The sequence below is a fragment of the Zootoca vivipara genome, chromosome 2, assembly GCF_965207765.1.
Source record: "Zootoca vivipara chromosome 2, rZooViv2.hap1.1, whole genome shotgun sequence".
NCBI classification, from domain to species: Eukaryota; Metazoa; Chordata; class Lepidosauria; order Squamata; family Lacertidae; genus Zootoca; species Zootoca vivipara.
Window position 1 is genome coordinate 86,392,448 of NC_142584.1, and position 23,122 is coordinate 86,415,569.

At 41.5% G+C, this 23,122-nt stretch overlaps 1 protein-coding gene across 1 annotated transcript in view; it reads left to right on the forward strand.

Moving 5' to 3' along the window:
- The window catches only part of PLXND1 (plexin D1), a 157,342-nt gene that overhangs the window by 41,299 nt on the left and 92,921 nt on the right, over nucleotides 1-23,122 (forward strand). The window contains exons 2-6 of the mRNA XM_060271380.2: nucleotides 4,662-4,838; nucleotides 8,830-8,961; nucleotides 14,592-14,692; nucleotides 17,061-17,190; nucleotides 22,001-22,175. Of these exons, the coding sequence (XP_060127363.2) occupies nucleotides 4,662-4,838; nucleotides 8,830-8,961; nucleotides 14,592-14,692; nucleotides 17,061-17,190; nucleotides 22,001-22,175 (715 nt within the window). The remainder of the gene's footprint in view (nucleotides 1-4,661; nucleotides 4,839-8,829; nucleotides 8,962-14,591; nucleotides 14,693-17,060; nucleotides 17,191-22,000; nucleotides 22,176-23,122) is intronic.

Consider the following 23,122-nt stretch of genomic DNA (forward strand, 5'->3'; position numbering starts at 1 on the left):
CTGGCTCTTGATATGTTTATGATGAGGCATGAAAGTTGTCCTCTACAGCATTCAAAGAAGAAATCTAGACCTTCTAGTTCAGGAAACAATTATCTTCACCAGTGGTTGCCAAATCCAAGACTGTTAAATAAAGAAAGCAGCTGTTCCTGCCTCTCCCAAGGGCCTTCCATCCTCTCATTTTCTGAAAAGGCCATGTGCATTTGTTTCTAATTTGTAGTGTGCTGTCTGCGTGTGTTTTGCCTAGGTATAACTTTTGTTACAGGGATATCTCATTTCAGAGCGATATGTGCTGTTTTATATTCAGACAGCCTCCACTATTGTACTAATTGCGAAGAAATGTTGTGTTTGAAAAGGATTCACTTGTTGAACCCATTTCTGGTGTGGAAGAAACACACTTTTTGGTGCCTGGTATTACAAAAGCATGAGCCTCCCCTGCTTGGTATGGCAGAATTCACAAAAATTGCTGACATAGATAAGAATCAATATACTCATCATATCCATGGACAACCTTTTGCATTCTGTTGTTAAGAACACATTGCTTATTCTGGTCTTTGGCTCATTTTTCCGTTTCATAGAAAGGAGTTGTGCTGTCAAAGTACTTGAATCAGTTCAGTTGCATGGACTACAAAGGACTAATCAACTATCATTAGTATGGGGAGCCAGCATAAAGTATGCTGGTTTAAGTTAAGCCAGTGTAAAGTATTCTGATCGAAATGCTGTTCAGGAGTGAGGCTACTGCTAACTAAGCTGGCCTAAGCCTGGCAGAGGGAAAACAAACCTTGAAAATAATTTGATTTGCTGGCATACGTCCCACCAGGTTGCCAGATCACATGACTGAGCTGAACAGAGTTAGGATCCACCATAAGTCACCCTTGCTCAGTCCTGTGCCCTGCCAATCCCCCATTTTCCATCCTTCACTGTTGCTCCAGCTTCCCTAACCTCAGCTGAGCCAGATGAAGGAGTTAAACTAGCATAGCTCCAGCTGAGTTGGGATGAGGGATTTACGCCAATGTAGCCTAGCTCAGGCATAGGCAAACTTGGCCCTCCAGATGTTTTAGGACTACAGTTCCCATCATCCCTGATCACTGGTCCTGTTAGCTAGGGATCATGGGAGTTGTAGTCCCAAAACATCTGGAGGGCCGAGTTTGCCTATGCCTGGTCTAGCTGTCCCAGGAATCAATCGGCTGATCTGGAGATCCGTTTGATCCTAACACACTCATCCAGGAGATATTTTGTTTGGATCGCTCCCTTATTCTGATCTATAGCCATTAATGGAACTTGAGTATCTGTAGTTTATATTTAGTGGCAACAACTTTGATTCAGATATCACTGAGAGAGAGACCTAGGAACCTGACGTAAAATATGTACAGTGGAACCTCGGTTGTTGAACGTAATCCATTCCTGAAGACCGTTCGACTTCTGAAACGTTCAACAACTGAGGAGCAATTGCCGGTCGTCAAAATCCATTGAAAAAATGAAGAAATGCGCCTCGAAAGCCATTCAACTACCAAGGTATGTTCGAAAATGGAAGGATTCAATTCCGGGTTGTCGGCGTTCGGGTTCCAAATTGTTCAGCTTCTGAAGCATTCAACAACCAAGGTTCCATTGTATAAGTAGACTAAATTGGGGAAGGACAATTAAATAAGAAAAATGAAAGGGACTTGTACATAGTAAAAAACCAATTGTGTTGCCCAGTTACAGGAAGAAATAAAAGCATTGCTTCAGAGATGGGGTTGGATTTTTGTTTTTCATAGCATTAAATTATGCAGAGCTGCAAAATACATTTTGCAGAGATCCTCATACTTGTAACACATTATCTCTTCTGCTTGGTCTCTTATAAACCATGTCGTATAGTTGAACCTACGTTAGTCTTTCTTGGCACTTGTTTTCAGCATAAAAGGTTTTTAAATCAGCCCTTTCCATCTTGCCTTAGTGTGACTTACAAAGTCAGTTAACTCCTGGCCTAATGCCTTGCAGGATAGGGGAGAATGACCAGACATAGTGTTTGTTAATTTTGATAAGGCATACCCTTTAGTTTGTGGCAACAAATTTGCATTTGAGTGCTAATGAAAGAGAGAGGCTCCGAAAACAGTTTGCAATTCTTCAGTTCTGCCTTGGCAATGGTTCGAGATCTAAACAGATGATAAGAGGTGCATTTGATCAAGGAGAATATTATAGGTCACTATTTCCATACTTGCTTAAGTGCATCTAAAGGCAGTGGAGACCTATGGGGGATACTGCCTGCCCACCCGTTAGTCCTGGTCCACTCAAGACTTCCATACACACTGCCCAGGCTTGTGCCCTGAGGAGGCCACTTTTCTGCTACTAACACAGCGGTTTAACTCCATCCTGGAGGTGCACTCCTTGGATGCCAACAATTACTTTCATCTGTAAAGAACAACTCCCAGGGAATGTTCTGAATGGGAATTGTTTATCACCACACCTGCTTAATCAAATATGATTTTGTGTTTCAGTTCCTTAGGAACAATAGCAGCCTGAAACCAAACTCCCAAATCTATTAAAATTTATATTTTTTGACAAAGCTTGCACTGAAAATGGCAAAACTAATCTCCCTCTGAGAATGACCCATTCAGAGGCGACCTGGTGGGATTGTCCTATTTGATTTGCGTCATTGGGGGGGGTGGGGATCCTTAACCCCAGTATCAACCCTGATGGCCTATCAGACAGCATTCAGGTTGACTGATTCAGGATACATACCCAGTGTCTATGCCCAAACTGATTTCCATCTGAATCAACAAAGTTGTGGCCATCACAATCCCAAGATGCTTGCTGCTTCAGCACTTCGGAACCCCTCCCCCCAGCGACCTCCGACCTGCTGCGGTTGTGTTTGCAACTTAGCCCCAAGTCCTTGTTCAGACAACATGATAAACCAGACCTTTCCCTTGCTCAGCATCAAGGACCAAGGAGAGCAAAGCTACAGCAAACTCCCCTTGGGGAGCCCAAGCATTTGCACGATCTTGCTAAGCCAAAGTTTGAGTTAGCGTGTTATATAAACCAGGACATTGACTTTAATAATAGCAGGAAGAAATTCAGTGTCTTTTGAGTTGGGGTGGGGTTTTAACATGAAAAGTGGAGAGTTTTCAGCAAGTATATGACCCAAGCCCTTTATTGGCCATTCCACTAGTGTGAATCCTTCTATGATTCATCTCGTGTGTTTCTTCAACATGCAGCATTTCCTTGCTCAGAATCTCTGACCATCTCTTGCTAGACAGTCTGTGATGGCTGGCCAAAAACATTGATAAGTTGTGCAAGAGTCTTCTGTTTAGAGTCTGTGGTGTTGCTGCATTTTCCATGCTCAGAACAATTCTGTAAACCATCAAAATGAAACAGAGCTATAAAGAAAAAAAGTTGCATATCACTCATTTGTTTCTAGTCCAAGGGCTTTTTTTTAATTTACTTGTAGCATACACTGAAGTGTTGTTTGGTTTTTAAACTAACATGTTATCTGAGCAGATTCTGAGATTAGCAGTGCAGCTGTTATTAGTTTTTATTTCCAGTGCTGCAACTTTTACTGCTTTGTTCTTTTTAAATAAACAGCTTTGGCAAGGTTAACATTTCTTGCCTTGGAATCCAGGAAACTACTCTTACCTGAAAGATACTGACATTGTTTGTTTTCATTCTTCAAATGGACCTTGAGCCTAAAGTGCAGTAGGCTAGCTATATTCCTACTGAGAAGCATGAGTTCAGAGGGGTTTATTCAATATGCTGAGGATTGCAACCCAAAACCATTGGAAGGAAATGTTAAGGGACTTAGGTTGCTTAACTTCAGTAATATTGCAGTGTTGTAAAGATATACAGTATGCAAATTTGCCAAACATAGAGGACAGAATACTTACATATGTTTAAGTCAGGGAGATAGAAAAGCCACCTGCAAGTGAGACAAAGAATAAAACCCTGTAGACTTATACAAATAATGATACGATAACCTGTTCAGTCTTTTCTCTGCATGGCATCCTGCTTGTGAGAGCAAGTGCATTTGGTGCTGATGAATTCATCTATAAGGCCACTGTCCCCCCCCCCCCCCGGACTTTATGAATTTTGAGAAAATCTATCAGTGTCATGAGACTACTATACAATTTATCGGGCAAGCTATTTCGGTGACAGATTATGCAGATCTGTATTACACCAAACACTTTTTCAAACAGAAGTAGAAGATCAATCATTTTCAACTATGATTACATTAAGGCAGATAGTGACATTCGCTTTTCATGACCTTTTCATTTCTTACGTTACTGTTTTCTGTAATCATGTTCTAATTGTTTTATTCTTGTAAACGGCCCTGGGGTGGCCTAGAAATACCTGTAATAAATAAATTGCAAGAAAAGAAGGAGCATCAAGCTTGAAACCCTTGGCATTATATATGCTCAATACCTATATTGCATAGTACTGTTATGTGGGGGAAGCAGGAAATATAGAACATGGAAGATAGATGTGTCTCTGTTTGGGAACATTGTGAAGTCATACAAAATTTGATTCCCCTGTTAAAATTTCAGCACGCCCCCACCCCCGAGGCCACCTCCATTGCATTGTTTGCAATATAGAGTGCAGGGGATGCAAAAACCAAATAAATATCCAGTGAGCTACAGATACCTACAGTGTCCCAATAGTTATTTACTAATCTACCTTTCCCCCCTTTTCAGTTGCAACCAGAACAGTTGGACTGTGGAGCAGCGCATCTCCAGCATCCATTGTCAATCCTGCAACCTATCAAGGCCAGACCAGTGTTCACTTCGCCAGGACTTACATCAGTAGCTGTCACCAGCGTCAATAATTACACAGTTGTATTTCTGGGAACAGCCAATGGAAGACTGCTCAAGGTAAAACTTACCAAATGGTTACTAAAGGACTTCGTAGTTAATAATTGGTATACACGTTGAAACCCTTGGCAATAAGGACCCACCTTTGGAAAGCTGTTTTTTAAATTGCCACCTCACCTTTATGTGGCTATCGTGCTTAGTAAATTGAGTCAGGCTGGCTCAGTTCCTAAATGATTGACTGCCAAGGAGCTCCTGAATCAGAAGGAAGTGGTTTTAATGATTCATCTCCCTTCTAATGTTACGGGACTTTAAAGAACCGAAGGCATGGTTTCAGAGAAAAGACAGAAGAAGTCCTGAGTGCTTGTGGTTGTTAAAGATTCCGTGGTGCTTTTTTGTAAACAATAAAATTGCTAATTTGTGCACTTTGGCTAAATAACAGTTTGTGCAACTGTACTTTCTAAACCCCAAATTCCCCAGCCACTTTCTTTGCATGTACAGTCATATTTGATTGTCTGACTGTTTCTCTTGAAAGTTTATGATCAATTGAATTTCAGTTGCATTTTCCACCAAACTGTACTGTTCCAAACAGGCTGATTAAGCACTGTTTAATGTGCTATCAGTGCTAAACAGTAGATAAGCACCGAACATTATGATTATCTGCAATGCCAATTATCTGGCTCGTTCAGCTCTAGCTTGTCTGTTAATCAGAGTTATCCTAGGGCATTTGCTTTCTGTACTAGCTGTTCTTTTTTTTATATCTCATAGGTGGCTTCAGGGATGTTATGAGGTCTGCTGAGTGATATTTAAGTGTTTGAAATCCCTGTATGGGAGGAACTGGGTGATCATGAAAGGCTGATACGACTGTCTGAACAACTTGGGTTAGCATTTGTGAAATGATGGCTTGTGATAGATAATCACAACAATAGAATTATTTATTATTATTTCTTAAATTTGTATACTGCCCTAAACCTGTAGATTTCAGGTGTGGAGTGTATCTTGTAGAAATTTCCTTCACTATAAACTGGCAGTTTTATTGCCTATCCAAGCAAGGAACTGGGCCTGCCTGCGGCAGTTTAATATCTGGGGGAAATTAAAACAATCCTCACACTGCCTTCCTATTGACCTCTCAGTTTGCTTTTGTGTCTTTGGCAGTCAAGACCTGTTTTGAAGGGGGCGGGACTGCAGGCTGCATGTCATGCCATTGCTGTGATAGCCAATGCAGCAGACCTTTATTCTTAGTGATTGCCACCTTTGTGTGTCAGCTGGCAGGAGATAAGAGTGGGAGAGTCCAGTCCAGGCATGATGCTGCCCAAAAGTCACTCTTGCATTGGAGTGAATTGCAGTTTCCCAGCAACGGGGTAGATGATGTCATCAGCCTGAGGAGGCTGCTCTAGGAATCTCTACAGCTCTTTCATCATGCAAATAAACCCTGTCTGACTGCTGCTGAAGGTTTATTACATATTTCTTAGACTACAGTTGGTCCAGGCTGAGTTTTCTTCACTCCCCTTGTTATTCAGCTGTTAGCCTTCTGCTGCAGTTCTTCCACCCTTCCCTAAGTCATGGACCACAACAGCCATGTGTGTCTGTTAATTCATTCAGTGGTGTCTCAAACAAAATGCTTCCATAGAGTGTTTGTCAACCTTCGGTCCCCAGATGTTATTGGACTACAACCCCCAGCATCCACAGCCAGCTGAACCATTGTCCAGGGATGATAGGAGCTGTAGTCTAACAATATCTGAGAACCTACAGTTGAAGAACAGATGTCCAGTTGAAGAGCTGGACAACTGCTTAAGTGAGCCTAATGATAACTGTGTTCAGTTCAGAGTTAAAAGCATGTTGACAAAGCACTGTGGGCATAATTGTGCTGATGCAGCACACATGATCAGACTACTGATGATAAAATTAAAGAATTCATACTTGTGCAATGTAAGATTGGCATGTTAATCCATGATTCTGTTAATTTAAACAGGAAACTCCCTCACTTGACAAGCGCACTGCACAAGCTTTCATTCTACAATAAAGAAGCAACTGGATGTTGGTTTTAAATTGCATAGTAATATACAATATCTACTAATTCTTAACTTTCAATCAGCATTTGAGGCTACAGTGCAATCAAGATGTCATTTAATATATTGTAGAAATAAATGCCCATACTTGAAGTGTTATTGCACAGCTTTTAGTTATTAACAACTTCCTCGTATGAAATGCTCCCTGTCTTGATTGGCACTTGTAAAAAAAAGCACATAGATACACCCTCCATTTTGAATAAATATTCCCTGATTGGTCCTCGCTATTGCTAAGCTGGAGAAGAGACGTAAACCAATGTGTGTGATATGCCCGTTTCATCTGTGTCAAAGCAATACATCAGGGGCCAAGATTTAAGGCACTATAATTGTCTTCAAGCCATGAACAGCCACCAGCTGCAATAACCACGGTGTATGCCCACTTGCCGAAGCAAGGTCCAGTATTGGCCAATCAGAGTAGTCATTCAGTGGAGTTGCTACAATTGTTGAGATGTTGACCATTAAGAAAAGAAAGGGGCATGATTAGAACCTGTTTTATATCAGCCTGGAGATAATAACACATAATGCAGAATATTAGATCAGAAGAGAGGGAGAACAGAAGGGAATCCAATTTCTTTGCTTTACAAATGTTCCTAGCAGGAAGGTGGGAAAGATCTCAGAGGTCCTCTGTTTTGACATTGGCCCAGAGGCAGAGTGGTAGGCAGCCGGCATCAGAGCCAGCTCCATAGGGCAGTCGGTGCAGATTCATTCTTTACAGAGCTTGTATTCACACAATAGTAACAGATCTGCTTCCATTATCATATCAGAAAAGGCAGCCTTATCTACTGAACCTCCATTAGAGAAAGGCTCCTGGCTGCTCTTTGCTGGGATAATTTGCTCAGATAGCTATAATCTAATTCTGCTACACAGCTGCTGCTGCTGCACCACCAGCAGCAACAGCTTTTTTTTTAACCTTAGGGGCTCCTTGTTACTTGGCATTGCATACAGAATTACTTGGTGTGAGTTATAATTCAGGTTTCCCATCCAAGACAAGACAGCATAAAAGGGCATAAGCAATGTTCAGCCAGCTCCCCAAGCAGCAATTATGATTTCCTATCGCATAGGGAATTAATCTGATCCGGTAAGTTATAAAGTACACCGCAGAAGGACATTTTACAAGGGCCATTATCAATGGCATATTCAAGACATTCATTAATGGATAAGCAGTATGTGTAAAGCCTGAGTGCTACTAGGGTTAGTGTCGCAGCAGCAGGGATTCTGTGTCTGGTTTGCAGTGAATCTGTGTATGGCTTTTGCTTCACTGCACCCTGTAAGAAGTGTTTGGATTTGATATCCCGCTTTATCACTACCTGAAGGAGTCTCAAAGCGGCTAACAATCTCCTTTCCCCTCCTCCCCCACAACAGACACTCTGTGAGGTGGGTGGGGCTGAGAGAATTCAGAGAAGTGTGGCTAGCCCAAGGTCACCCAGCAGCTGCATGTGGAGGAGCGGAGATGCGAACCCGGTCCCCCAGATTTCGAGTCTAACGCTCTTAACCACTACACCACACTGGCTCTCACACTGTAAGCGAGTGGTTGCAGCAAACTACAATCTCAGGCTTTAGCAATACATCAGAACTGGGGGTTGCGGTTTGTTTCACTCCAAATAAATCATGATGTTAAGCTAAGGTGGCTTTGGATGTAACTCTAAGCAAGGGGTGGGGCCGGACCCAGTGGGCCGGATCCTTATCAGTCCCCAACCCACAGCCAACTTGGGCAGGTGAGCAGGACAATCCATCTTTCAAGTACCTGATGTCATTGTTGGTGTGGTTTGTGGAAAACAGCCAATTGTATTACAGTCTGAGCCCCCCCTTTTAACTTTTGGGATATCCTTCATTTTAAAAACTGGTTTATTGAATCATCAAACACACAGGGATACTATGTTAATTCATGCTAACTGTTCAATTAATAACTTTCAAGTTTCTATAAACAATGATTCCCTTTCTTCATTCAAAGTGGTGGTCTTATGAAATATTTATTCCCCTGGCAGATTAATCTGAACAGTTCTATGGAGGAGATAAGCCGGGAGTCAATTACTGTGGCTTATGGTGAACCTGTCCATCCCATCATGCAGTTTGATCCTTCTGACTCCAGCTACCTGTATCTAATGACTTCCCACCAGGTAAGACTCCTTTACAGACATAGCTTCTCAGTGCTGTTAGGTGAGTAGGGAGGAATAAACAGTGTTCTGGAGATGAAGTGATTTTTAAAAAAGTTGTAGAAGTTTGATTCTAATCAATGAACAAGTAATGTTCATGCCCCTTTTATATGATTAATACTTTTGTGGTTTTCGTGGTTGTACAGGTCTATGCCAAGAGACTTATTTTTTTAATGACAACAAAAAATCCTGGAAATAAATATTTTTTGAATATTTGTCTGCTTCAATAACTTGGTATTACATACCTTGTTGTTAAAAAGATAAGTCTCTTGGTATAAACCTGTACACCCATGAAAACCGTAAAAGTATAGATTATATAAAAGGGGCTTGAACATAACTTGTTCATTGATTAGAATCAAATGCTTTGGGGCAGGGGTTTTCAACCAGTGTGCAGTGGCACCCTGGGGTGCCTTAAATGATGGTCAGGACTGCTGCAGGCAACACTGGCCTCTATCCTTCTTTCCTTACCTCCCTCCTCTGATGCCTTCTCGTGTCTCTGCCTCCCAAAGGCTTGCACAGCTGTTGGTTGCAGCAACCCTGGCTACAAGCTAAGCAGGCGAATGGTGCCTCTGGAGCTGGTCAGAGGGTGCTGATTTCCAGGAGCTGAGGTGGCCTCAGAATAAGCATGCAAATGGGCAAGGCAGCCCAGGCAGCCAGTCCACCAGCCCTTGCTGTTGGGAACGGACAGACAAGTCCCAGGCCCCTGTGGGGCAGCGTGAGGAGGCGCCTCTCTTTGGGGGGGGGGGCAGCTCTGAGACCAGAGCGGCAACCCAGAGGACTCCCAAGGAGAGGAGGCTGAGGAAACACCCCACAAGGGAGGGTGTTCGAAAAAGGGTGAGAAGCTGTCAGCTCTGCAGGCAAGAGGTGACAAAACTGGCCTCCTGAGCCCCACAGGGGTGCCACAGAAAGAAGGTCAAGGGAGCTGTGGACTCAAAAAGGTTAAAAACCTCTTCTTTGGGGCATCACAAAAATACACAACAAAATGTTAACAAGATTTCAGATTTAGTTATCGATATTGATCTCATGGAACGTTAATATTATTTAGGATAATTTCGCTCTGTTTCTTTAAAGGACTTTAAAGTTTTATCTGTGTTGTTCATTCTGCATTTGGATTTTCCTGAAAGCTGAATGATAGTGATTCCGTCCTTCCTTTCTTATCTGTAGTAAAAGCAAAAGTAAAAATAATAATAAAATCTAGGTATCACCAAATTTCTACCACAATTTTGCCTGGAGTTTAAAGTTGTCACTACTAGAGATTGTTCTCAGTACACAGTTGGACTTAATTTATTGGATACCACAGTGCATGAGCGAGAACTATTCAGCATATAAAGTGTTCTTTTCTTGTATAATTACTGTCTTCCTGTTGCCTTTAAACTGCCTAGTTGAAGAGAAACTCAAATTTGGTATGTGCTCCTGTCATCAATGGTGCAAGCTACATTCATTCTCAATCTACTGAAACAGATGTGCAACCAATAATTTTGTACTTGGTATTTAAACTCCCCAGCTGCAATTCCCTACAGAATATCCATATATCACTGTACAGACTCTCACAAGATTCCTTTTGGAATAGTATATCATGCCATTACTGTATCCCATTAGCATTAACAAATCAAAATGGTTTACCTAGCATAGGCTTTATCATTCTGTCAAGCGCACTAAGTCTGCAAGGCATCAGGTGATATAATTTGTCTCTTCTCTGGTTAACTTGGTTCTGTTTCCTTTTCTCCAGGGGTATTTAGCTTTGGGGAAATTTGCTTAGGCAAGGTAAGGGGATGTTCTGAACAATATGTCAAAAGTTTCACTTAATCTACACAAGCCAGAGCTATGGTTTGAAATTACACAATGTACCAACCTTGCTGAAGTTATGCAGGTTTGGGTTGGGTCAAGCACTGCTGAATAGGAGGGCCTCGTGGTAGCCCTATGCATGCTACCATCATATTCTATTGAAGAAAGGTGGAACATAAATATAACTAATAAAAAATGAAGAGGAAACCAACTTGTTCTTTATAAATGTTAGTCCATGAAAACATGCCTTTCTCTTGTCAATTGCTAGCATAGCATATGCCATCCGTTGGTTGGAGAAATCCCACAGCCTGCAGAATTCTCTGTTTGAGAGGTTTCACTGTGCTAACATCACTTATCACCATCTCATATCAGCTGCTGCTATCAGTGTGCGATTATACCACCCTGAAGCATTATCGCCACCATACAGTGGCAGCAATATCCAAATTGTGTGTGGGTACCTCCCGCCCACCCCCCATATTGTCCTAGCATACCATAGGTTCTGGATGAGTTATGTGTTAAATTCCACAAGAAAGCAAATGGGATTATGGCCATTGTCGAGAACCATGATTTTGAATGTGATCTGAGGAGAAGCCAGAACAATGTAAAAAAAAAAAAAGCTTGTGGGAGTGTAAGAGGTTTATGCCACTTTTGAGTAGGTTTAAATCAAGCAAGCGAAAGGGTGGAGTAGATGAATCCCAAGCCGGAATTAAGATTGCCCGAAGAAATATCAACAACCTCAGATATGCAGATGACACAACCTTGATGGCAGAAAGTGAGGAGGAATTAAAGAACCTTTTAATGAGGGTGAAAGAGGAGAGCGCAAAATATGGTCTGAAGCTCAACATAAAAAAAAACCAAGATCATGGCCACTGGTCCCATCACCTCCTGGCAAATAGAAGGGGAAGAAATGGAGGCAGTGAGAGATTTTACTTTCTTGGGCTCCTTGATCACTGCAGATGGTTAAAAGACGCCTGCTTCTTGGGAGAAAAGCAATCACAAACCTAGACAGCATCTTAAAAAGCAGAGACATCACCTTGCCGACAAAGGTCCGTATAGTTAAAGCTATGGTTTTCCCAGTAGTGATGTATGGAAGTGAGAGCTGGACCATAAAGAAGGCTGATCGCCGAAGAATTGATGCTTTTGAATTATGGTGCTGGAGGAGACTCTTGAGAGTCCCATGGACTGCAAGAAGATCAAACCTATCCATTCTGAAGGAAATCAGCCCTGAGTGCTCACTGGAGGGACAGATCCTGAAGCTGAGGCTTCAATACTTTGGCCACCTCATGAGAAGTGAAGACTCCCTGGAAAAGATCCAAATGTTGGGAAAGATTGAGGGCACTAGGAGAAGGGGACGTCAGAGGACAAGATGGTTGGACAGTGTTCTCGAAGCTACCAACATGAGTTTGACCAAACTGCGGGAGGCAGTGGAAGACAGGAGTGCCTGGCGTGCTCTGGTCCATGGGGTCACGAAGAGTTGGACACGACTAAACGACTAAACAACAACAACAACAAAAAAAAATCAAGCAATTGTAGGGTAATGTGATCTCTATGTCAGATCACTCTGGGTATTCTAGCTATTACTGTTAGAATGTTGCACATAGAACCTGCACCAGATAGTGGGCAGAGGTATTCTTTGTAATTGCAAAATGGCATTGAAATTATTGATTGATTGATTAAATTTCTCTAGCAGCCTTTAGCCTGGAGGGCTAAGATGCTGAAACTATTTTTCACTGTCTTCTCTTCATATGATATTTTAAAATGGTTTTGAATATCTTGTCACTCAAGAGGCCACTAGTGAAATTATATCACAGTGTTGCTTCTTCCAAATAACTTTCAGCCAAATTATATATTTATTTAAACTCTTATTTGCTGCTTTATCTCATGCAGACCTTAAAGCAGTTTCCATAAAAGTGTACATAAACAACAAGAAGATCAATAAAATATCACAAAATACAGACAACACATACATAGTAATTCAGAACAATCTCATTCCACTGAACAATAGCATGAGAAAGAACCATTTTTTTGGGGGGGGGGAAGACTCAACCTCCAAAGTATTAAAAACAGGTGAGTTTTCACCAACAGGTGAAAACCCATTAATGTTGTGGTCATTTGTGCTTCCAAGGGGAGGGAGTTTCATAATTCCATTCTCCTCATATAACAAGCAACCCTCTGGACCTCTGGTAAGGCTCCCACTGCCTGTCTTGAGGCTCAGGATGGGGAGAGTACCTAGGTACCAATTTGTTTATATTTAAAGTTGGTATTTTGAAATGGACTTTGTGATATACAGGCAGCCAGTGCACATCCCACAAAAATATGTTGATGGCAGTGATTATAAGGATGTTCTGTAGCCTACTCTTCCTTGAATATGTCCATCCCAGACTGGGGAAGATGGGTATTACCTGATACTTCACTGAAGTTGGGCTGTGCAACCAATCTGGCTAAATCCTGAACCAAATCATGCTGATTTGTGCCTGGTACAAGTTGGCTCAAGGCAACTATACTGTAGTGGGCCAGGTGGAGCCATATTGATTTGTAGCAATTTGTGCTGATCCAGAGTTTAAAACATGCTCCAAAAAAAGCCAGATAGACTGTCTCTGAAGTATTGCATTTTCTAATTACAAGATTAGGATTTCTGAGTCCAGATTAGGTTGGATCAGGTCTGGATAGATTTCTGCCAAATCGGGGAGGGATCAGGGAAACTTTACACCAGGCATCCCCAAACTCGCCCCTCCAGCTGTTGCGGGACTACAGCTCCCATCATCCCTAGCTAACAGGACCAGTGGTCAGGGATGATGGGAATTGTAGTCCCAAAACATCTGGAGGGCCGAGTTTGCCTATGCCTGCTTTACACAGATCTACATGGAAGTTTTGGTCAGTCTTATTGGCGGCGGCATTCTGCACTATCCAGTGTTTTTGTTTTTCACCTTTCAGCAAAAACGTCCAGAGCAGTTTACATAAAGAAATACAGAAACAATCAAATTAGAAATAAAACAGCCTAGGAGACATAACAACAGAAGAACTAAAGGGCATCAAATTCATCCTGCAACTTTCTTAAGGATGCCGTTTTCAGTAATAAGAAATCTAGACTTTTTTCTTGTCAGGCATCTTGACAATCTTCTCTTGTTCAGATGTTAATGTTCTGCTTATAGAAGACAAGTACCATCTTTTGAGAAAAAATGTAAAGATTTATTGCCTTACTCATCCAAAATTCTTCAGCTGGGAAAACAGCACTGGAATAGAATGTTTAAAACAACAGAAGAACACACTGAACTGTCGCCGCCGTTTCCATCTTAGATGCTTCTACAGAAACTTAGCCCACGGAAATGATTTTGCAAGCCTTCTCAGAATTCCTCTGCTCCGTTTTTTAAATGAGTTTCCAGCAATGGGGATTTCTTGGATTAAATACAGAGCTGTGGGGTGTGGGGAGGCAGGCTCAAGCTGTCTGCGGACAAATGCCGGCTCCTTCGGCCAGTAAAGTGAGATGAGCGCCCCAACCCCAGAGTCGTCCGTGACTGGACTTAACTGCCAGGGGTCCTTTAACTTTACCTTTTTAGCTTGTTCTTGGGCCTGTCTCTAAAAACTGCTAGGATTGCTAGCACTTTCTTCTTAAAGTTGTCTTGCAGCAGAGTCTTCTATCACGATCTATGCTAATAGTTCAAGACCTCTGCGGTGACAGTAACCTATGAAATAAAACAATAATGTTAAAAAACTGTGGTTTCCTTCTTTCCTATTAAGTGAGATGTGTGCCTCTCTGAAAGCTTTTTTAAAAAAAAAAATTACTTTCTTGAACTTTTGTTATTATGCAGATAGCCCGTGTGAAAGTAGCTGCCTGTGATCAATATACTACATGTACCGAGTGCTTGGCTGCTGCCGATGCTTACTGTGGCTGGTGCACCTTGGAGACCAGGTGGGTATTTTTGTACACTACATGCCTCTTAGTAATAGGCTCCTCTGTGCAGAAAATAATTGTCTGTTGTTGAGGGAAATCACTAGTCTTTTTTATTTCATTACTCTGCTTCTCCTCTTTTGACAACACTAGGGTTGTTTGATAACAATTTTCAAAAGTCATTTCTAATTTTAATAGCTCATTCTGAAGAAATGATTGTCATGGCTGAAACCTAAGCATTCAAAAGCCATTTTAAAAAATATTTTGTAAACAAGGCACACTTTTCACAAGTGTAATTTCATAATTCATAATTCAAACACATAATTGTTTATGAAAAATAATAATACTTTACAAAATAAACATTATGAGATGCTGAGTTTGACAAGAATAAAAAAAAAATCTCTAATTAAAATCAGCATAGAAGTGCTTTGTCATCTGTATTTCTATTATCGTACCATAAAATAGAAGATCTGTGAAGAGACCTATCAAGGCCATTTTCAAGCAGGGGACCAAAATCCCAGGAACATTTCTTTGATAACACATATACCTGAACATTAAGATTATTTTAAGACTTTTAAAATATTTTAAAAATATTATTTTAATATTTTGAAGGGACAACATAGGACTAAGTGGCTGAGTGTTCTTTCTTTTTTCCTTTGTCAAATACAATAACCACTGTAACCATGGAATTCAAGAGTAAGGCTAACAGGATTACACCACCCCTTGGGAAAATGATAAGAGTATTTTACAGCTGAACGTTGTTGGCCTTATTCTGAGCACAGTATCTACAATCTGGTCATGTACAATCTGTAGTCTTGATAATAATAATAATTTTTTTTAAAGTAAGTTTGCTAGCTATAGGTCTTGAAAACATGAAATCAGCATCCCCCGCCCCGAGAACTAAACGAACGGTCCCAAGTTAATGGTTTAGCAGAGGGAGCAAGGTCAGCCATAGGCTATATATTAAGGGCAATCACCACGTCCCAGAACAACATATCCTCATAAAACCCTGCAATTCTCTAAGCTGTAAAATAGTCTGATGAACAAGAATAAGCTAAATAAAAAAAATTCCTTCCAGTAGCACCTTAGAGACCAACTAATTTTGTTATTGGTATGAGCTTCCGTGTTCATGCACACTTCTTCAGATACCTGAAGAAGGCTTGAGAGAGCCTGAAGAAGTGTGCATGCACACGAAAGCTCATACCAATAACAAACTTAGTTGGTCTCTAAGGTGCTACTGGAATGAATTTTTTTTTATTTTGTTTCGACTACGGCAGACCAACACAGCTACCTACCTGTAACAAGAATAAGCTAGATAGCTCTGTCCTATTTGCCAAACATTAGATCAAAGTTTTTTCCCTAAGGCTATGCAGAAGGACATGGGAGGGAGAGTTCCTGCCTTGCCCAGCACAGCATGTGTGGAAAGAATTTCCCTCCAGCTCTGAAAGGAAGATCTCTAGAAGGTTCTGTAGGTGGAGAACCTAATCATGCAACTTCACGGATGACCACTTGAAGAATGTCAATTGGAGATTAGCAACCACTCTTTATTTTTACTGCCGCACACTTATGTGCAGTTTTTAATGGTTCAAAACCTGGTCAAACTCACCCAACTTCACATAGGTTGCTAGCTTGCCACGTCATAGGAACATAAGAAGTTGCTGTCTACTGTGTGAGACCATTGGCCCATCTGGTTCAGTATTGTCAACACTGATTGGCATCAGCTCTCCAGGGTTTCAGGCAAGACTTGGGGATTGAACTTCGGACCTTCTGAATGCCAAGCCTAGATGCTCTACCACTGAGCTATGGCGCTTCCCCTTCAGGAGTATTGCTACAACTAATAAGAATCCTGCCGCTCTGTCAAGCCTTTCCTAACTCAATCATAGGAGCAAAAGACTAAACAGAAGTATTTACAGTATAGGAAACAAGCCAGAACATAGTAAAGATAACCGAGGCAGAACAATCAATTTAGTTTGCTGGAACAATATATTTATTTTAAGGGGAAATCTGATAAAAACAGAAATAGAACATGCAGGGGAGGGGGAGAAAGTAACTTGCAGGGCTAGCTGATACCCTGTCTCCTCTGAGTCTGCTAAGCCAACATAGTTCAAAAGCTTAATTTCTGGTTTCCATGGGTTTGTGAGTCGATTTCTCAGCATCAGATACAGAAAAAGAGTATGTGGAAAAACACAAGGAAAGCATAAAGTATCTCTAAATTTTGTATCTCGTGCACTTGGGTGTTGAAGCTAAAATATTTATATCATGGAGATCGTATTGATTATAAAAAATGGATGCTAGTACAGTGAAAAATATGAGGAGGGTTGCAGTTCTCCCAGCAACATTACTAATAATTTTGAGGTCTAGGGTCATGACTGTTTTTTAATTGTTTTAGGTGTTCCCTGCAACATGAGTGCGCTAATTCTTCTGAACCCAATTTCTGGATAAGTGCCAGCGAAGGAGTGCAGCAGTGTCCCTCAATGACCATTCTACCCTCAGAGATAAACATTGAGAAGGAGAACAAAGTATGTCAAATGAGAAGTGCGCTATTTATTGATATTGTTTCATAAGCAGCGGGATTTATTCTAAACCATTCTAAGTGGAACCTGCAAAAAATAAAAATAAAAAAGGCTTGGTGTGATGCTCAGGGTTCCGGACAGCCATGCCTGCTTCCAGGAAACACCACTCCTTTCCCTCTCTGCCCCAATTTTCTATCCCTACTTCAACCAGTGTTGGAGAGCCAGTGGAGAGCCAGTGTGGTGTAGTGGTTAAGAGCGGTAGACTCCTAATCTGGGGAACTGGGTTCGCGTCTCCGCTCCTCCACATGCAGCTGCTGGGTGACCTTGGGCTAGTCACACTTCTCTGAAGTCTCTCAGCCCCACCTACCTCACAGGGTGTTTGTTGTGGGGGAGGAAGGGAAAGGAGAATGTTAGCCACTTTAAGACTCCTTTGGGTAGTGATAAAGCGGGATATCAAATCCAAACTCCTCCTCCTCTTCTTCTTCTTCAACCATCAACATCTCGCTGCCGCTGAGCATGCTCAGTCCCTGTTGGACTGTATTGGAAGGTCTGCCCCATTAAGCTCCCCCTGTTCCAAGACATTTGTACTGTACTTTGCAAACTTTGGTTTTCCTGAGCCTGCAGATACAACCCTTTTGTGCGCAGGTTGTGCTGTTTTGGTTACATAACGATCCAAGCCACCTCTGAGCTTCAGACATTATGAGGGAAAGTAGAACCTGCAGCAAAACAGGGCCGTGCATAGAGTGCTTTGGTTTGCTGTTCCAGCCCTCTTTCAGAATACTTCCATTTTATCCCGGTTTCCTTTTCTGTGGCTACTGAGTATTCTCCACCCTCATGAAACTGCTTCGCCCCTTTTTTCCTCCCTCAGGTATTTCCCATAAATACTTTTTATCTACACCTGTAAACCACGGGGTTTCCACAAGCCTGCAGGGACCGTAATCACACCAGCAACTGAGTTTGCTATTATTAGAAGAACAGAACTTTGCAATCTGACTTTTATGTATGCTGGTAGGCATACATCACTTGTCTTTGTTTTTTATCAGGCTTCAGGTGCAGCTAGGGACATCTTCAACTGTGTGCATTTTAAATAGATGTCACCATTGGTGCTCTCCAGCAAAATCACCGCAGCTTGTTCTTTCATTCTGTACCCCTCCCCATTTTTGTCACTTTCCGCCCCCGCCGCCAACAGTCTGTCAGTGTTCCATGCACATTGAGCCTACTCAGTCCTCCATTTCTTTCCTCCTATGTTTTTTCTTCATTTTGGGAAGATGTATGTGTGTGTGAGAGAAAGGCGCCCATTCTCTCACAGTATCCAGCCTACATGAAATTATTTGTTTTATCCATGAGTTTCCATGGTTTCTCTTTGCTACCATATTGGCCCGAATATAAGCCTTTCCCCCCAAATTCCGACCATGCAGAGTTAAAGTGCGGCTTAAATTCGCGACCTTACAAAAATGGGCTTTTACGATATCGCTGCTGAAACAGACATACGGTAAAACGGAACAGGTGGGAGTGCCTGCAGAATTTTAAGGGAGTGGCTTATATTCGGGTATTGTGTTTTTGCCTTTTTCCCCCCTTGAATTTTAAAGGTGCAGCTTATATTTGGGTGCAGCTTATATTTGGGCCAATACAGTACATCCTTGGGGACATGTTTTTAAAGGGCTTCTCTGTATGAACCAGGAAGTGACCTTTCTAGACAATGTGATAATTCTATCCTTTATGGGTTGTATCCGACTAAGTGAAACTCAGAGCACACCCCCATGGAAATTGACATAAGCTGAGTTAGAACTAATCAGATTCTGAGTACTTTGATAGGAGCACACTCCATTCCATCTGCTCCCTCCACCCCCACACATCCCACCCCCATTGTTACGGGTTTTTCTTCTCAGTCTCTCAGTGCTTCAAGCCACTGAGTTCTCATGGGGCTGTTTGGGGAGTTTTCTTCTTTTTTCTTTTTAAAGAGTTTGTTGAGCAACTGCAAACCTTAGGGTTACCGCAGGTCTGCTATTTTATCATCCTTTTGCATGGACAGTACTATTTTGGCTACAGTATGGTGCACATTTAAAGACTTGAATCGCTATTAGAAGGAATGTTTGCCATGTTACCACATCTGAAAGTTGAGAACATTACTGGTAAATTTGGATTTTTTGACTCTGTGAAGCAGCAATTCCATTCAAAATATTGTACCTATGGAATCAAGTAGTCATTGGGGATATCTGCCCATGCAGAGGTAAGTCACATCATGTTGTCAGTGTCGTCCCTGTGCAAGGAGGAACTGGCTTAACATACCACTCAGGCGAAGTCTAAAGAAAGTACTAAAGGTAAAGGGACCCCTGACCATTAGGTCCAGTCGTGACCGACTCTGGGGTTGCGGCGCTCATCTCACTTTACTGGCTGAGGGAGCCGGCGTACAGCTTCCAGGTCATGTGGCCAGCATGACAAAGCTGCTTCGGGCGAACCAGAGCAGCACATGGAAATGCCGTTTACCTTCCCGCTGTAGTGGTACCTATTTATCTACTTGCACTTTGACGTGCTTTCGAACTGCTAGGTTGGCAGGAGCTGGGACAGAGCAACGGGAGCTCAGCCCGTTGCAGGGATTCGAACCACTGACCTTCTGATCAGCAAGCCCTAGGCTCTGCGGTTTAACCCACAGCGCCACCTGCATCCCTTTAAAGAACTTTAAATAAAGTGCTACCTGAACACAAAAGGCTGAACCAGTTGAACTGATGAAAAACTGAAGTTTAAATATTCAGCATACCTATTTGCACACAAACATCAGCTTGATATTTCAGAGTTAAAATGGTTTTTCACTTTTTTGAAGCCTTTCGTCAAATCATTTCCCAAGATTTCTTTTCTGCTGAAGAAACTATGCCTAAATGATGATTGGTTCTATGTTGTAATATAATTATTCATAACATAATACAGTATAATTGTGATAATGGGCCACTTTTAGCTAATGTGCAAATAACTCTGGATGTGCATTTCACTGAACTCAGTGGGGATTTCTTCTGAGTAGTTACGTGCAGGATTGTACGGTTGATGACACAAGGCCAGTACTGTGGTACATTTCATTGGATGAAGAGAATGCTAAGCAGACTTGAACTTATTTATGTTTAAGAACAGCATCATCTGCACTTCCCCAGAGTTTGAGGGGAATATGGTTTGAATGGCAAATCCAAAGACCTTTGCTGGTTGCCAGTAAACTGCAGAAGATTTTTGTTCAACTTCTGTCATTCCTCTCTGGAGATCAGGATTAGCTTACTATAAGAGCCAGTAAATAATTAAACCACTTCCCCTAGAAACCTCTAGCCCTTAACACAACTGCATTAATAATGTTAAAATAAACCAACAAACATTCACTTAATTTTTTTTTGGGGGGGGGGGACTAGTAAGCTACTGCTTCTTGGCTCCTCAGTAAAAAGCACACAATGGAAATTATGTTAATTAATACATTTAGCTTAATCTTTCGGCTTTGAATTTGTGAAATAGCTTTTCCTAGCTTTCTGTTAGTGAAACAGAAACCTCTTCAGTTCTGTTGCACCGATCAGGTGGGGTGAATTACATTAGGCCACCAGATTGTGTACTAGTAGAACTGATTTATTGATTACACTCCTTTTCAGTTGCACTTGGTTAGCCACTACTGGAATGCTACAGCACCACGCCAAAGCAGGTTGCTCTGCTGCATTCCATCTCCTCTCCCAAGACTAGAGCTTCGCCCCCTTGGGAATTATGTCTCCTACAGTGTGGCGTTCTGTTTTTCAGTCCCACTTTTCACTGGTTCTAAAAGGGAGGTTCAAGCAACACACTGAGAGAGAGGGGTGAGGATGGTTACAAGATCTCATGCGTCAGTTCTTCCCCACTGATGTGCTCCTTCCTGTACACCTTCATTCCTCTATCCTGTGGCTTGCATAGAATGAATAGTATAGGAAAGGGCTTTCCTCAAGTACTGTCTGATGTAAACAGTTAGAGATCAGCATTGGAAAGGGCCCTGATTGAGCCAAAGTACCTTACATAGAGAAGTTCTATCCATGAACATCAGTATCTGGGAGGCATCCTTTTCCAACACCACCCAACTATGCAGACACCTGGGAAGTGTTTCTGCTGTGTGCACTGACAGCAAGAGGTGTGACCATTGTGCATGGGCAAAGGGGTGGATTTGGTACATGTGATTCCACTTCACTTGATAAGCAAAGCTGTTACACAACTGTTACAACTGGCTGGGGAGAGTGGTGCTTCTTCCAGTCCACACAATATTTTTGCTACTTATTGAGGCTATGGGTTGTATCCCGCACTGGTCTTACTCATAGTAGATTAATTGAAATGAATGAACCTGATGAATAGGTATGTTACTTCCAATGGGTCTACTCTCAGTAAACGTAGTAGGATGCAAGTATGTATGGTGTGTGGGTGTAATTTGTATATTAATATTGTTGCAAAGCACGTCAGTACTTTTTAAAGGGAAAAAATATGCTAATTAATTGAAAAATAAATTTAAATAAATATACTTTTTTTATCCCTGAGCAAAATGTTTCTACTAACTTCCTTTTTCAAAATGTCCAAATAGAAATTGCAATAAAAACTTAAGAGAAAACAATTACTAGCCAAGAGTAAGTCTCCTTCATCAACTGCTTATTACCTTTCTGAAAGCTGTACTAGTTTAGCCATGCTTTCCATACATTATTTTCCAGCTGACAAATATTATGCAAAATGAAAAATCAATTGTAGCCATTTGTTTCCTAAACTAGATAGTCAATGCAATTCAAAATTCTGTATGTCTTTTTGTAGCAATAACTCAATATTTTTTTGTCTGTATTAGGGCATGATAATCCAAATAAATGGGAATATTCCAAGTTTGAATGGAATGGAGATGTCTTGCAATTATGGAAATAATATCTCCACTGTAGCTAAAGTTGCTGCCCACTCTTGGAGCCAGTTTGTTTATTGCAATTTTCTTCCTAGAGAAAAATATCCAGCCTTCCCATACAATCAAGGTATGTAACAAAGAATAGAGACAACATGCTTAAAAAAAAATATTGAGAGACTTAGAAACTCCACTATTTCTGTAGTCATTCATATTTATTTGATATGGAAAACTGAATTATTGCATGAATTGTGTGTGTGTGTGTTCATTTATGTGAGAACATTATCAAGGGAATATTGAAGTCCTCATGTTCTCCTACCTTGCTAGGTTTTGGCCACAGTCCTGTGAACTCTGTAACAGCAACAACAACAGCAACATGTTGCCAGGGGAAAACACACTATCTGCTACCTCGCTATATCATGCAGGTTCAGATAATTCCTTTTTGAAGATCCAGTATGACTTTGGATACATGGTGGTTGTCATAGAGTCCTCAGGTTGAATATCACCATAGATGCATGGTAGAGAAGGATGTGCATATTTGTTCCTAAATTATGCAGATAGTATAAGTGCATATAAGAACCAGTTCATGGTGATAAGCCCACCACAAGCATGGTGTTAAGTCTTAGGCGTGTTCATATATGTCTTGGATATATTGGAATTTTCAGCTCACCATCTCCTGTCAAATATAAATCAACCCAGGAAGTACTGAGCTGCAGATTTCGGCACATGCAAGAGCATCTGCAACAGCAGCCTTGATGGGAGAAAAAAGTCTCAATTAATGGCGACTTCATTTGTCATTGCCATTTCCAAATGGTGGTATGGATTCCCCCTGGCCTTAGCAACCACCTCTTTCCTCCATCTGGTATTGATTGCTGGACCTTGACAATTCATGAATGCCACACTTGTGCATTATGCTGCGATTTTCCATATGCCAGGCACCTGTAAAGTTCTGCGGAGAACTGCCTGCCTTTCCCCCTCAGCGCAGCAGCGCCTGTATCTTCAACAGCTGTGTGATTAGCAGAAATTCTGCAGGAGAAGCATTTCCAGACATGCAAAGCCATTGGGAAAAGCTTTACC